Source organism: Mytilus galloprovincialis, chromosome 3 (assembly GCF_965363235.1).
Source record: "Mytilus galloprovincialis chromosome 3, xbMytGall1.hap1.1, whole genome shotgun sequence".
NCBI classification, from domain to species: domain Eukaryota; kingdom Metazoa; phylum Mollusca; class Bivalvia; order Mytilida; family Mytilidae; genus Mytilus; species Mytilus galloprovincialis.
The window spans coordinates 19,180,707-19,195,459 of NC_134840.1; the positions used below are offsets into that span (position 1 = coordinate 19,180,707).

Consider the following 14,753-nt stretch of genomic DNA (forward strand, 5'->3'; position numbering starts at 1 on the left):
CAACAGACATCAATCAGCCAACATACGGTCTACAACAAACAGACATCAAGCAGCCAAGATACTGTCTACAACAAACAGACATCAAACAGCCAACATACTGTCTACAACAAACAGATATCAAGCAGCCATCATACTGTCTACAACAACAGACATCAAACAGCCAACATACTGTCTACAACAACAGACTTCAAGAAGCCAACATACGGTCTACAACAACAGACATTAATACGCCTACATACGGTTCACATATTATATCAAGAAGTCAATAGACAGTCTACAACACCAGACATCAATAAACAAACATAGTCTCCACAAGAACACATATATGGAAGACAACAGATGGACTACAACATAATTCTTGAGGCAAACATACTGTCTAAAACAACAGACATCATAAGGCCAACTTACAGTTTAAACACAAGACATTCCGGTTTCGACATAAGATCCACAGCAACAAGAAGCCTTAAGGTTACGTACATTATAGCAACAAACAGTCTTCAACCTATAAAATATGCTGTACCCATATTCTTCTATCGGTTATCGTATATCAGAGAACATCACAACAACATCATATACATTGCAGAAGAAGCATATTCTGGTCCAATACTTGATCAAATTTGTTTGAAATGTCAATACATATACAAAGAAGGAAATAGATGAAAGATTTCGTACTGTTTTAAATTTAAACTTCGTACTTGTTTGGCTTTATAAATATTTTGACATGAGCGTCACTGATGAGTCTTATGTAGACGAAACGCGCGTTTAGCGTACTAAAATATAATCCTGGTACCTTTGATAACTATTAAAACACATAACTCGATATTAAACCCTAAATTATTGTTGTAGCATGATTTTTACCTTTATCAGAACATCTGATGAGTTAAAAGGTTAATCACTGATGTTGTACCTTAGACAATTTTTTAATAAGCTGTTCTGTATAGTTCCTTAAGTTTGTATCTTTCTGGCTTTCCAAACTTTTGATCTCGATTATACTCGATGAAAGTTATTTCTGAAGCAATGGTTTTGTTCACAGACATTTTTTGATACGATTAATGTCAATAAACAGCTCAAGAGCCTCTTGCTCTGAGTATCGTGTGTCAATATATATATGTGAACCTGACAACAAACTGCCTATGTTACAATCTTCAGCTTTCTACCAACATATGTTTGTCTTGCCAATCATAGAGGCACGACAATATGGAATGGATCGGTTTTGGGTACTGACATTGCCGCTATTCGATTTTGCATTCGCACAAATTTGTTTCTGATAATGATCATGTATTGAGAATAGAACTTGAATATGGTTAAGAATCTGTCCTGATAATTTATAATTAAAAGTGTGTTAATCATGAATGGCATTAATGGAACAAGCCTTGCATACAATGCATATGCCATGTCCTTTACCACGGCCAGCTATTTCCTTTTGTTCTCCTACATAAAGCCAACTTTCAAGCATGCGGTCTATGATTAAATAGAATATGGAATAGCATGAATCAGTTCTTTGATATAAAATTTTTATAGCTCGTAAGCCGTGTACTATTATACTCTGATGAATAAATGACATGATTTGTGTAAGGATGACAACAAGTTGACCGGCAGACGACACTTTCCTATTTGGATTCAAATTCACGTGATTCTAATACGACATTTACTGATTTATAGATTAATATGAGGTTCTTTACAGACAATATTGTTCCTGAAGAGTTAATCCGTCAAATGTTGACATGTCGGAAATCTATACATGTCTATAAACGGGAAAGTGGACACAGGGACCTAATAATCACAATGAACTTTGACCTTGATGCCTGTCTTGCTACTTCCTCACTGGTCAGCGTAGACAATTAACGATAAAGCTTATATTGATTTGGTCTCTAATCGCCTTATTTCATATTAAATCTTTTTTTCATTTAGATATAATCTGCGAAAGGTTGTAGATAATCTGAAAACAATCTTAGGCCGCCATTGTCATTAATATTTTAGTGTTTTCGTCCGGTTTTCTCATTGTTTTAATTATTTGGTAGATATAATGCCATTGTATTCTCTAATACTTTTTTAGCACGTTGAGCAATACGTTCTGATTTTCATATGATTGTTATTTAAAGGGACACTAGCTGTCAAATTTATGTTCACCGATTTGACTCAAATTTTCATATTTGATTTTAGCCATGGAAAAATCTATCCAAATTATGAAAAAAGTATTAAATAAACAATAAACCGGGCATGGGCTCGATGATATGTAGTTTTGTTTCTTGTGTATTTTAGTCTAGACGCCATCTAATTAACCGTCGAGTTGACCCCCGAAGACCTCCGATTGTCATATAAGCGATATAAATATAAATAAAGATATAAATACTTTTTAAATAGATAGCAGATTCGTGCATTTTGGATTTTCATAGGTCTTCTTAATTTCATATTATAGATTAAATACATATGTTAATCATCGTTTTTACCTGTATAAGAATGATTTTTGTGGATCGATTCAGTCAATCGAATGCTTTACCTTGGTTTCACTAGCTTTAAGAGGCTGTCCATTTGAAAACCAGGCAAGGGATGCATAAATGTTGGCACATTAAATTTTCTTAAAATTAGTTTTCTTGCATTAAATGCCCTTGTTATTAGATGCAACAAATAGTGTGTATTTGTTTTTTGGATGAAAGTTTGATATAGTCTAAAAATTTGGGAGGTTTTAGTACCTTGTTTTCCCCTTTATGTCCATTGTAAAAGTGCAATTTTTAAAATTGTTTTTTTTTTGTTCCACATTTATTTGAAATGTAAAAATCGTTTAAATATTTACTTAGATGTGTAATCAATACTCTTAAGCTAAAAAAATATTGGGATCTACATTATTAGTGCTTATTTCTTTGTTTGAACCATATCATAAAACTAGTATCTGGATTACCTCCCTTTGAATACCAGTGGGAATATTTTCAATGAATACGTTATTTTGTCAATAAAATATTACAATGAATATTCTATCAATGATAATAAATTACAATATTGGGGAAAACACACAAAGATTGTGATAAAACTCTTTTTATTGAAAAAATGAATTAAAAAAAATATATTTGCTGCGGATTCATTTACTGCATTTGTATACAAGAAAAATGGAGGGAACAAATGACTTCTGCAGTTTCAGCAGGTTAGGAGACTGTTCTGGCCATATCATCCATTTTCGTGACTGCCAAAAAGATGTTGTTGCCCACCTTAGATATCTCAAAGTGTGCACTACAGGTGCAAACGTAAATGAGCAGGATCTAATACTGTATCGCGCCGGATTATTTGATGTTGATGCAGCCTGCAGGCAATTACTACTTATTTGCAAAGCCCATAGAGATTCACTTGGGACTTATTGGAAAACAAACAGTTTGAAGTGTGCCTATCCAGTCCATACAACAAAGTGTAAAGGAGATAGGGCTATTGATTTTAAAACATCGAAAGAACTATTTTTCCTTTATCAATCCTTGATACCTGTTGGAAGTGGCCATGGTACATGTAAGTTACATTTTGTACATGTACATTTAATTCAGGTTGTGCCCTTTCCCTAATATGTGTCCATTACCGGTAGGCTGCCAAGCCTACAGAACAGGTACATGTACACATGTAGTATATATGGTAGACTCAAATCGAAGCCCAATTTAATTTTATATGTCATAATATAAAACAAGCATCCAAATGAACGTCTGATTTTTGGCTCCTCAAATCGACGTCCATTTTCGAGGAACTGCTGCATGACATTTTGCAGCCAATGACTTTATTTATGGCTTTTTTGTGTCTTTCGAAATATAAATAAAATACAGAAATAATTGCAGGATAAAGACAATAACTGCTAAAAGCTCGCATACACCTAGTTTCCTAGCATCGTACAAATACAGCTGATTTTTAAAGACACTAGTTATAGCCTACATGTATATATTATATGCAGTAAGGGAGCTACCATTTGGTTTTTAGGGGGGGGGGGGGGTTTAGGATGAAAAATTTTGTCCTGCATTTTTGTTTAGTTGTAATCTCAGTCCTGCCTTTTTATTTTTCACTATATTTGCATTGGTCCTGCATTTTTACAAGTTTATCTTAATTTTTTTGCCACCCAGTTGCTCATCTTGCCTTTTTTTACTCAAAACTCCTGTCCTGTCTGTTTTTACCCAGAATTCCTATCCTACATGTACCTATAAATGTTTTTGTAGCAAATGTGCAAAGGACAAAATCCCACACAATACATATAAAATATACAAGTTTTCAATCAATAGGGCCTTTATTCCTGTTCTCCATCTTGATATTCACCCCACGGTCTTCAACATTGAAAGAATCATTGTACCCTACAAGATGGCCACTAGAATGAATAGGGTCCGCTGAAACAGTACTATTGATAAACATAACCATGTTCAGGTTCTTGCTCTCTCCCCACTGTGGCGTGCCTACTAGGATGATATGTGTGTACTGCATTTTTCAAGTCAAATGCACCAGGGATACAAGAAAAAATGCAGTGATTTTAAAAGAAATTACCCCAAAAACAAGCTTTGAAGCTACAAATGTTGGAAGCACTCAATGAATTTCAAAACTTTTAATTACGGGCAGGTTTGCTGATGCCAAATAAAATAATGTGTGTGTTTCCTATTACATCTTTGAAAGAAATAGGGTAGGTACATGTAGGTAGTGATTCTAGTAGGGAAATCCTTACTTTTAAAAACAGTGCTTATTGAAAAATGGCAAAACAAACTTTAAGGTACATGTAGGCTATTTTTAAGCTTAAATATAGGGAAGTAGAAAACACACATATTTTTTATTTGGCCTTACACATACATTGTATTTGTCAATTACAGTCATATATTTCCTAACAAAAGACCAATACATATAAAACGAAACAAAAATGATAGAAGGCACTTAGCACATTGACATATAATATATTAGGCGCGGATCCAGATGGGGGTTCTGGGGGTCGGAACCCCCCCTTTTTTTTTTGGACAATCAATGCATTTGAATGGGGACATATAGTTGGAACCCCCCCCCCCACTTTGTCCTGGGTTAGGAACCCCCCCTTTTTAAAAGGGCTGGATCCGCCCCTGCATATTATTATCTATGATGAGTTTATTATATGTAAAAAATCATAGCAGTTTTAAAATGACACAAAAAAACCAAAAACGATGACTAGGTCAATATTTTGAAGAAATAAAAAAAATACTTAATAGCCACAGGAGGTCAAATTTATTTATCAAAGAAAAAATGAACAAGTTGTAGATAAATGAACTCGATCTTTTTGTCTGTTTATGATTATTCCATATTCTGATTACATGAATATCTTGACTGACTTGAAATTTCCCATCTGTCAGACCTGTTTTCTTTCCCTTAAGTAAAATTCCGAATATTTTAATCTGGATTTTACCAGGGCGTTTTTTTTTTATTGTATTTACTTCCGATAGAAATTTTTCCTTTGTTTATATTGGCCTTGTAAAATTTGTTTATCTTTTTTAAAAACATTTTGCAGGAATATGTAAGCCATGTAGAACTTCTCACCCTCATGTGATTTCTACAAGGAGTCAAATGTACCGGACAACTTCATGTGGGGATGATACAGAATCAATAGAACTTGCAAATTTAGGTATGATATATATAAGTTGTTGTCTACTCTATATAATTTCTGTTATCCAGTGAACATAGTGAATCTGTAAATTTATGAAAAGCTTTAAGAAAAGCTTATGGTCTACGTCATAATTTCTGTTATCCAGTGTATCTGTAAATTTATGCAATCCTACGTAAATCTTACATTCGAAATTGAAGTCAACTCGAAGTTCAAATCTAAAAGTACAAAGAGCAAAGCTGCGTTATCATCTATCTTTTCTGGTTCTTGCATCCGTCTGTCCCGGATCAGTTTGAATTATTTAGTCAAGGAAGTTTATTATGAAGTAAAAGTCACACTAACTTGAAACCTAGTCATGCTAGTACACACGTCCCTATAGCATGTTTAGCTAATGATAAGATTTTTATACCCCCGCTTTAAAAAAGGGGGGGTATACTGTTTTACCTCTGTCTGTCCGTCCTTCCGTCAGTCCGTCCGTCAGTCCGTCCGTCAGTCAGTCCGTCCCATGAAACTTTCGTCACATTTTTCTCAGGAACTACACATCCACCCTTTCTGTACTTTGGTATCAACATTTATATATGTCAGCCATACCGTGTGATGCGTTTTCAGATTCATCACTTGACAACTTCCTGTTTACCGAACACTTGTCTGATTTTACACATGATAGCCAAGTTGAAAATTTTTGTCACATTTTTCTCAGGAACTACAATACAAGGATTTCTGAAATTTGGTTTTAGGATTTATATAAGTCAGCTATACCGTGTGATGCGTTTTCAGATTCATCACTCGACAACTTCCTGTTTACCGAACACTTGCATATTTTTACACTATTAATATTATCCACTTGCGGCGGGGGTATCATCAGTGAGCAGTAGCTCGCAGTTTCACTTGTTAATCAAAATTTAAAGTTCGGACTAGAAGTTATATGTATTAACTCTACAATAAATTTGAACATTTAGATTAAATTTTGGCCACGCTTTGCTAATGCAGCTTTCACTTATTTTTTTTTATTTCTGCAGCATGATACTTTTATTTTATGAATTGTTTTGGTGTTTTTTAAGAAACTTTTTTATAATTCACTTTCTTCATGAATAATTTTAATGCCAGTCTTTTTCTTGATTTTTAATTTTAAATTTAAACTAAATATATATATATTTTTTTTAACAGATATTTATCATGAAGATGATAAGGATGATTCATGCAATAACCATACAAGTACTAAAGATTATGAATATGCCGCAGAAAAAGAGGAAAATTTCACAAGTGCCAGTCAGACTTCTGATTGTGCATGTAAGTAAATTAAGTAATACAGAAAACCAAAAAGTTTGTTTATGAGAAAGTTTGGGGACACTATGAATAAATGATTATGGTCCAAATAGCACAGTATGATACATTTACCGGAGATGAAAATTCCAACCTTTCAAGGGCTACCAAATTGTTTAAAAAAAAAAGACTGATATTGTTATTTTGAGTCAGCATTTTTTTTTTTAAATATCTCTCTGATTTTAAATTGTTACCTCTCTTCACTGAATTACTAACAAAAGCACTATTGAAACAATTTGTCGGAAGTATATGATAAAGAGATTAATGCATGACCTTTTCCATATCAGCCTGGGTATCATCCCTTGACCCATATTGGCACTCAACTAAAGTCTCAGGGTGATATGGGGGTCACTGGATGATACCATGGCCGATATAGAAAAGACCATGTATTAATCTATATATAAGAGCTATAAGAGTCCTTAAAAAAGTAAAAAATGACATTTTCTCTGGATGTTTAGCTAATTATATAATTTGCAGTGTAAATCATAATAGATAATTAAAAACTTTTTGTTTCACTCTTGGGTAAAAAAATGTTAATGAGATTTCTAATTTTTCCAGGTACGCAATTCAGGCATTATAGAGCCTCTATTAATATTGGTGGATCCAGGGGGAGGGTTCTGGGGGTTGGAACCCCCCCCCCCCTTATTTGGGGGCGATCAATGCATTTAAATGGGGACATATAGTTGCCCCCCCCCCCCTTTTGTCCTTGGTTGGGAACCCCCCTTTTTAAGATGACTGGATCCGCCCCTGATTAATATTTATTGCAGAAATAACTAATATTCATATACATGTATTTATTTTTCAGCTTATTTTTTTCCAACTCAAAGTACTGCCACGTTGAGCAGCCATGAAGAATGGGAACCTGAAATGTCTTGCTTAGAGAAAGTCAATGCTGTCATCAAACTTGTTTCTGATGGCTCTTTTCCACTATTGAGGTAATGTTATTTTTTGAAAATTTTTTGGTCGTACATTGGTATCACGTCGTCATAGTCGTTGTCTTCTGAAGACATTTGGTTTTCGCATTCTAACTTGAGTAAAAGAAAATAAAAATCTATGAAAAGAAAGGTTGGGATTGATTTTGGGTGTTTTGGTCCCAACAGTTTAGAAATTAGGGGCCAAAAAGGGCCCAAATAAGCAGTTTTCTTTGTTTTCGCACAATAACTTTAGTATAAGTAAACAGAAATCTATAGAATTTTAATACAAGGTCTATGACTACAAAAGGAAGGTTGGGATTGATTTTGGGAGTTTTAGTCCCAACAGTTTAGGAATTAGGGGCCAAAAACATTTCCCAAAGAAGCATTTTTCTTGTTTTTTGCACAATAAATTTAGTGTAAGTATATAGAAATCTATCAAATTTTAACACAAGGTTTATGACCACAAAAGGAAGGTTTGGATTGATTTTGGGAGTTTTGGTCCCAATGAATTAGGAGTCAAAAGGGTCAACTATTTAATCGCAATCCAAATTCAGAGCTGTATCAAGCTTAAATGTTGTGTCCATACTTGCCCCAACTGTTCAGGGTTCTCCCTCTGCAGTCGTATAAAGCTGCGCCCTGCGGAGCATCTGGTTTTACATGACTGCACAAAAATGTATTTGTAATTTTATATTGCTATCAGTCTATCATGTTAGTGTCATTGTCAGTAGACATTTGGTTTCTAGACAATAACTTTAGTATTTATAAATGAATCTCTATGAAATTTTACCAAGAGGTTCAGTACCACAAAATTAGGCTTGAGATTGATTTTGTGGGTTATTGTCCCAACTGTGTATAAATAAGGTGTCAAAAATTGTCTGAAAACAAAACTCAGTATTCGCATCAGCACAGTATTGCACAACAGCAAGAAATCTTCAATTGAAAATAAAACGGTACAAATCTTTTTACCAATTTCAATGGGCATTAATTAATTTAAAATGCAAAAGATTAATATAGCAACCCTATTTAGATTTATGGCCCCTGACCTGACAATGTTAACTGTTCCTGCAGTTTTTGTCAATATTATACATGTATGCTTGAAAATAACAGAAGAATGATGTTTAAAAACAAATTTTTAAACTTTGTAGCTTAGTTCATCATCCAAGATGGCTGCTTATTTTAACTTAGGACCCTATAGGAATTACATACAAATGTCTCCTTTTAGAGAACCACTGAATGGATTGAAACAAAACATGGCATGAATGTTCCTTATGGGGTGCTGACTAAGTATTGTTTATTTTTATCCGATCCATCATCCAATATGGCTGCCAGCAGGGGACTTAGTTTAACATATAGGACCCTATAGGAAATACATGCAAATTTCTTCTTTTAGAAAACCACTAAATGGAATGAAACCAAACATGGTATGATTGATCCTTATGAGATGATGACCAAGTGTTGTTACTTTGTAACTTGATTCATCATCCAAGATGGCTGCCAGCAGGGGACTTAATTTAACTTAGGACCCTATAGGAAATACATACAAATGTCTTCTTTTAGAAAACCACTTTATCGATTGAAACAAAACATGACATGAGTGAATTTGAAAATGGGACCAAAACTTAAGAATCTACATACACAGTTAGATTCGGCATATCAAAGAACCCCAATTATTCAATTTTTTATGAAATCAAACAAAGTTCAATTTTGGACCCTTTGAGCCCCTTATTCCTAAACTGTTGGGACCAAAACTCCCAAAATCAAACCCAACCTTCCTTTTATGGTCATAAACCTTGTGTTTAAATTTCATAGATTTCTATTTACTTATACTAAAGTTATGGTGCAAAAACCAAGAATAATGCTTATTTGGGCCCCTTTTTGGCCCCTAATTCCTAAACTGTTGGGACCTCAGCTCCAAAAAAAAAAATCCCAATCTTCCTTTTGTGGTCATAAACCTTGTGTTTAGATTTCATTGATTTCTATTTACTTATACTAAAGTTATTGTGCGAAAACCAAGAATAATGCTCATTTGGGCCCTTTTTTGGCCCCTAATTCCTAAAATATTGGGACCAAAACTCCCAAAATCAATCCCAACCTTCCTTTTGTAGTCATAAACCTTGTGTTAAAATTTCATAGATTTCTATTCACTTTTACCAAAGTTAGAGTGCGAAAACTAAAAGTATTCGGACGACGACGCAGACGACGACACCAACGTGATACCAATATACCACCAAAAAATTTTTAATTTTTGCGGTCGTATAAAAACCAAGTACAAATGTAAATAACTGTTTTTTTTAAAAATATCAAATATACAATTGGCAAGGCTGATGGTAAATTGAAAGGCCCAAGTAAAAAATTGTATAAAAACAAAATATAGTTATGACAACTTTGAGGCAAATTTTTTGCCCTAGGTGCACTGTCTTCTCCTTTTCTAGAAACATTCTCAAGTTTAACATGGTATTACACTGTCATGCCTGTTATTTTTTACCCTTGAAATAAATTCACAAAAAAAAAAAAAAATTTTAAAGAAAAAAAAACCTGACCCTAATTTTTGAATGGATGTAAAAGGAAGCACAGAAACTTTTTCTTTTTGTCGAAGAACACACTAATGAATTCATATTGGATAAGAAGTGTACAATGTTATAACTTTAAAATTACTACAACTTAAGTTTGTATTATTAATATTTTTTTACTTGACTATATTGTAGATACTGGAAATGCCAAAAGTTACTAGAAAAGGAAAGAGTAAAATAAGACCAAGAAAGAGCCTTAAGAGGAAGCACAGTGAAATGAATAATGAAAAGGTTTTCATTTTTTTTCTTAATTTTATGATGTACAATATGAATAAATGAATAAGAAGATGTGGTATGAATGCCAATGAGACAACTCTCCATTTAATACACAATGTAGGTGAAGTAAGCTAGGAGTTTTACCAAATCAGCTGTAAAGGGCCCCAAAATGGCCAGTAAAAAACTTTTCAAGCCAGAAAAACAACAACCTTATTATAACGTATACAAAATATAAATGAAAACTACACCAACACACGAAAACAACAGACTGAATTAGAAAAGGTTTATATAAAATGCAGCAAATTTGTATGTTTTAAGTTCATCTCCCTTTTGGACTCCTCAAATGTACATTTTACATGAATGTTGAACTAAGTAATAATATATAAGCTTTAAAAGTCCAAAGCTTGCTCAAAGATCCTTAAACTTACTAAGTTAAATTTTACATGTTTAAAACTGAGTTATGTAAAATTGACTTTCTTATCTGTTATCACCTATATTAATTTTAGATAACAACATTGGAAATATGTGTTTATGATTAGTATATTTTTACAGGAAAGAAATGAAACAGAAGATGCTGAAGACAATATAGAGGAAATAAATGAGCAGAACACAGAGGAAAATGCTGCTAGTCATGACCAGATGAATGAGGTAACAGATACATACAATGTATATTCTTTTATTGTTAAAATCACTATCCTTTCATCTTGCAAAAGAAATTAAGGATGGACCAATCTTTCTAGACTTTGACAATATTGTTCATAGATATAAGAAGATGTGATGTGAGTGCCAATGAGACAACTCTCCATCCAAATAACAATTTAAAAAGTAAACCATTATAGGTCAATGTACGGCCTTCAACATGAAGCCTTGGCTCACATCGAACAACAAGTTATAAAGGGCCCCAAAATTACTAGTGTAAAACCATTCAAACGGGAAAACCAAAGGTCTAATGTTTGTTTAGGTTTTGTTAATGTCCTGTGTTGTTAGTGTCTTTATACCCCAAAAAAAACAAGTTTTTAGGTATATATATAGGAATCACCCTGTCGTCCCTCCATCCGTCTGTCCATCATGTCTCATAAGTGCAACTCTTCCTTAATATTGATGAAACTTCAAACAGTTGTAGTACACAACCAAAGGATGTGGAAAAAGGAAAATATTTCTGGATGGAACTATTTCAAGGGAGATAATTGAATTTACATGTACTTAGTTAAATATACATCTAGCAATAAATGGCAACAAGTCTTGTTAGCGTAACTACTCCTAAAAAGGTTAATACTGATGAAACTTTACCCAGTTGTTGTACACAACCTGTAGATATGCACGAAGGAGGATATTTCTGGTCTGATTTTTTTCAAGGGAGATGATTGAAATTACTTAAGTTTTAATACCCACAAATTCGTTCACAGTATACATGTATGCATGATATAGTGATTCAATTCTGCTGTTTTTCACTTCTTTTATACAAATGTAATTTTTCTTTTGCAGACTGATGACTATACTTGTGGTGAATGTGGTCTAACATTTGTTAGTCTACATGAATATAACATTCACCAGGACATTGGAAATCATAATATCAGGCACGCTGATCGAGTAAAAACTTTTTGGAGTAGTAAATGCACTAATATAAAAGAGTCAATGACAAGTGTTTTTTCAAAAGCAACTGATGATCAGACACCACAGACTAAAACACAATGTTCACTACATTCAGGATGGTCATTGAAAGGAAGAAGAATGAATAAGAGATTTAGCATAGCTGTAAAAGACTATTTACTTAATTTATTTATGGAAGGTGAACAAACTGGCCGAAAATATACTCCAACAGAGGCTTCCAAAAAAATAAGAGCAGTCAGGGATGAAAATGGGAATAGGCTTTTTTCACCAGAAGAATGGCTGAGCTCACAACAAGTACAGGGTTTATTTTCCAGATTTGTCAATCAATCTGGAAAAATTCCTAAAGAGGAATCTGATGATGAATTAAATGATGCTATTATAGAAATTACTCGTCAGGAAAATGAACTTGAACTAATTCATTCCATTTGTCAATGATTTTTCTTTTATGCTGGAACTAAAATATGTATTGCAATGTTTTGACCAACCTATTGTGATATTCCTTTAGATTTATATTTTGTATCTGCTTCATAATTTTTATCTAGCCATCATAGTACAAGATTAAAAAGTAGGGATGAAGTGTAAATATTCATGACACAAAATTCTAATATATATATTTATGTATTTGCATGAATCATAGCAATGCATCAGGGTTTTAGCTGAGGTGCTACCAGACTATTGGGGATGGCGGATAGGGTTAAAGGTGTTAAAAATTGTTTTCAAGAAAATAACTCAAAAAGTTTATATCCCTGTCAAACCCTAAGAAATTCTGTTTCTTATGAAGTAAGCAAGCAATGCTAGTTAGGGTAAATTTCGTCAAAAGGTCACAGGCACAAAAAATGAAATTACACGTGGGTTTCAGACAATAAATCTCAAAAACTTTACATTTTATCAAAAGAAACTTGATGATATGGTTAAAATGTCTAGTATGTAAGAATTGTTATAATTTACACTTACTTTGCTTGTTAAAGGTCAAGGTTTCAATTACTAAACATGATAAAAATATTTCAGAAATTAGTTTTTGAATGGAAGTTTGCTTGTGCACTATGGTACCATTTAGACTTTTATTGCTGTAAATTGAGAGACAAGAAACATGGAATAAATACTTGCACCTGACTGCAAGTTTAAGGAGGTCATTGTTAAATTCTTAGTTTATAGATTTGTAGTGCATGTACATACAATAATCATTGCTAAAGAAAATAGAATTTGTTGCGATTGGTCTTAGAAATGGGTATGCATGTGAAGTTCACCGATACTTTCCTTGCCTATTTTATTCTGTAATTTTTGCAATATTGTGTTTTTTTCAACTTATCTTGAACCTTGTTTAAATATAAGATTGATCTATGGAATAAAAATAAATCTTTGCCATCACTATTTGCTTATTTGTGAGTTTGTGTGTAATTTAAATACATGATCATCTTGTATCGTGATCTTATCCATGTAGAAATTGAGGCTGCACCCATGTTAAAATATATTAAACATGAAAAGCAGTTATTAATTTTGAAGTTACTGATACCCCTTTCATTAAGAATAATGAGATTTGACTTTATTAAAAGAAAAATATGCATGAATGTGTAAAAGTTTGATCTGGCAATAATACAGTTTGAAGCTGTTTTTTGAGCTGAGAGGGGTATGCTGTTCCGGTTTTTTTTAGCCTTACAGGAATGTGATCCCACCAAATTTTTTGTTCTTTTTATTAAAGAATATGATAATCTGTTAGCTCTATATGGTACATTTCCAATATTTACCATGGATGGAATTCCAGAAGACTTCAAAAATGGCTGATTTTGGCAAAATGAACAATTGGCGTTTTGGATGTCCTTATTAGGTGTTTTTTTTTCCTTTGTCAATATATTGATTATAACAAGTAATTTATGGAATAAAGACACTAAGGTGGATATTATCTTGTATCAATATAGTTAAGCTCTTCAAATTGTGATTAAGAAGAAATGTTGAATTGAAAATGTAGTAAAAATCAGTTTTTCTTGGCTGTTTCAAAGGCCAAAATGATGATGCTCGTGTTGCCATGGCAACCGTGCACAATTTTTTTCCCCGACATTTTTTTTTTTCATTTCATGTCTTTAATAGACTTCATGTAAAGTTTCATTGAAATCTGAGTCCCATGATGTGCCAACCATTGCCTGAGTTTTCCTTGGACAGCCTCTTAAATGTTAACATTCTTTTCCTATAAATAATTGAACACGCACAATGCATGTGGTATCCATCTCTAGCCAAGGGGTTAAATTGAAGTATACATGAATACGGATAGAACGAGGTCGAATTATTTGCTTGCAAGTGAATACATCATCATCAAGGTTTCTTAGCTCATTTTGACAAAATCGAACCATACTGGATGCTAAAAGCGATACATTATTTCACTGTTTCACTTTCATTAATAATTGAACAAAAAAAAAAAAAAACATATTTTACATGTTTTATACATCTCGTAGCTAGTGCCCCTTTACAGCTAATGTATATGTACTAGGCACTCTTTGGGTTTGCGCCATACGCTCTTCTATTTTGTACTTATTGTAGATATCCCATACGATA

The 14,753-nt window shown here is 33.2% G+C and overlaps 1 protein-coding gene across 7 annotated transcripts; it reads left to right on the forward strand.

The window, feature by feature from the left end:
- Nucleotides 1-2,801: 2,801 nt before the first annotated feature.
- Nucleotides 2,802-13,577, forward strand: LOC143067344 (uncharacterized). 7 transcript variants are annotated; one of them, XM_076240518.1, is made up of 6 exons: nt 2,830-3,492; nt 5,480-5,593; nt 6,740-6,862; nt 10,515-10,610; nt 11,148-11,243; nt 12,081-13,577. In XM_076240518.1, exons 3-6 carry the CDS (start codon nt 6,749-6,751, stop codon nt 12,639-12,641), a joined length of 867 nt encoding a protein of 288 aa, XP_076096633.1. In that variant the 5' UTR covers nt 2,830-3,492; nt 5,480-5,593; nt 6,740-6,748; the 3' UTR covers nt 12,642-13,577. The 7 variants fall into 7 exon arrangements, with proteins under 7 accessions (XP_076096634.1, XP_076096637.1, XP_076096633.1 ...); XM_076240517.1 differs by having other exon boundaries at nt 2,830-3,486; XM_076240520.1 differs by lacking the exon at nt 2,830-3,492 and adding an exon at nt 7,701-7,830 and having other exon boundaries at nt 5,264-5,593.
- Nucleotides 13,578-14,753: the final 1,176 nt, after the last annotated feature.

What these genes read in the sequence shown, in the direction of transcription:
- LOC143067344 (XM_076240518.1), top strand. Translation starts at nt 6,749, where the DNA reads ATGAAGATGATAAGGATGATTCATGCAATAACCATACAAGTACTAAAG. An exon ending in TCAGACTTCTGATTGTGCAT is followed by an intron (nt 6,863 to 10,514) that starts GTAAGTAAATTA and finishes ACTATATTGTAG; the next exon opens with ATACTGGAAATGCCAAAAGT. An exon ending in GTCATGACCAGATGAATGAG is followed by an intron (nt 11,244 to 12,080) that starts GTAACAGATACA and finishes TTTCTTTTGCAG; the next exon opens with ACTGATGACTATACTTGTGG.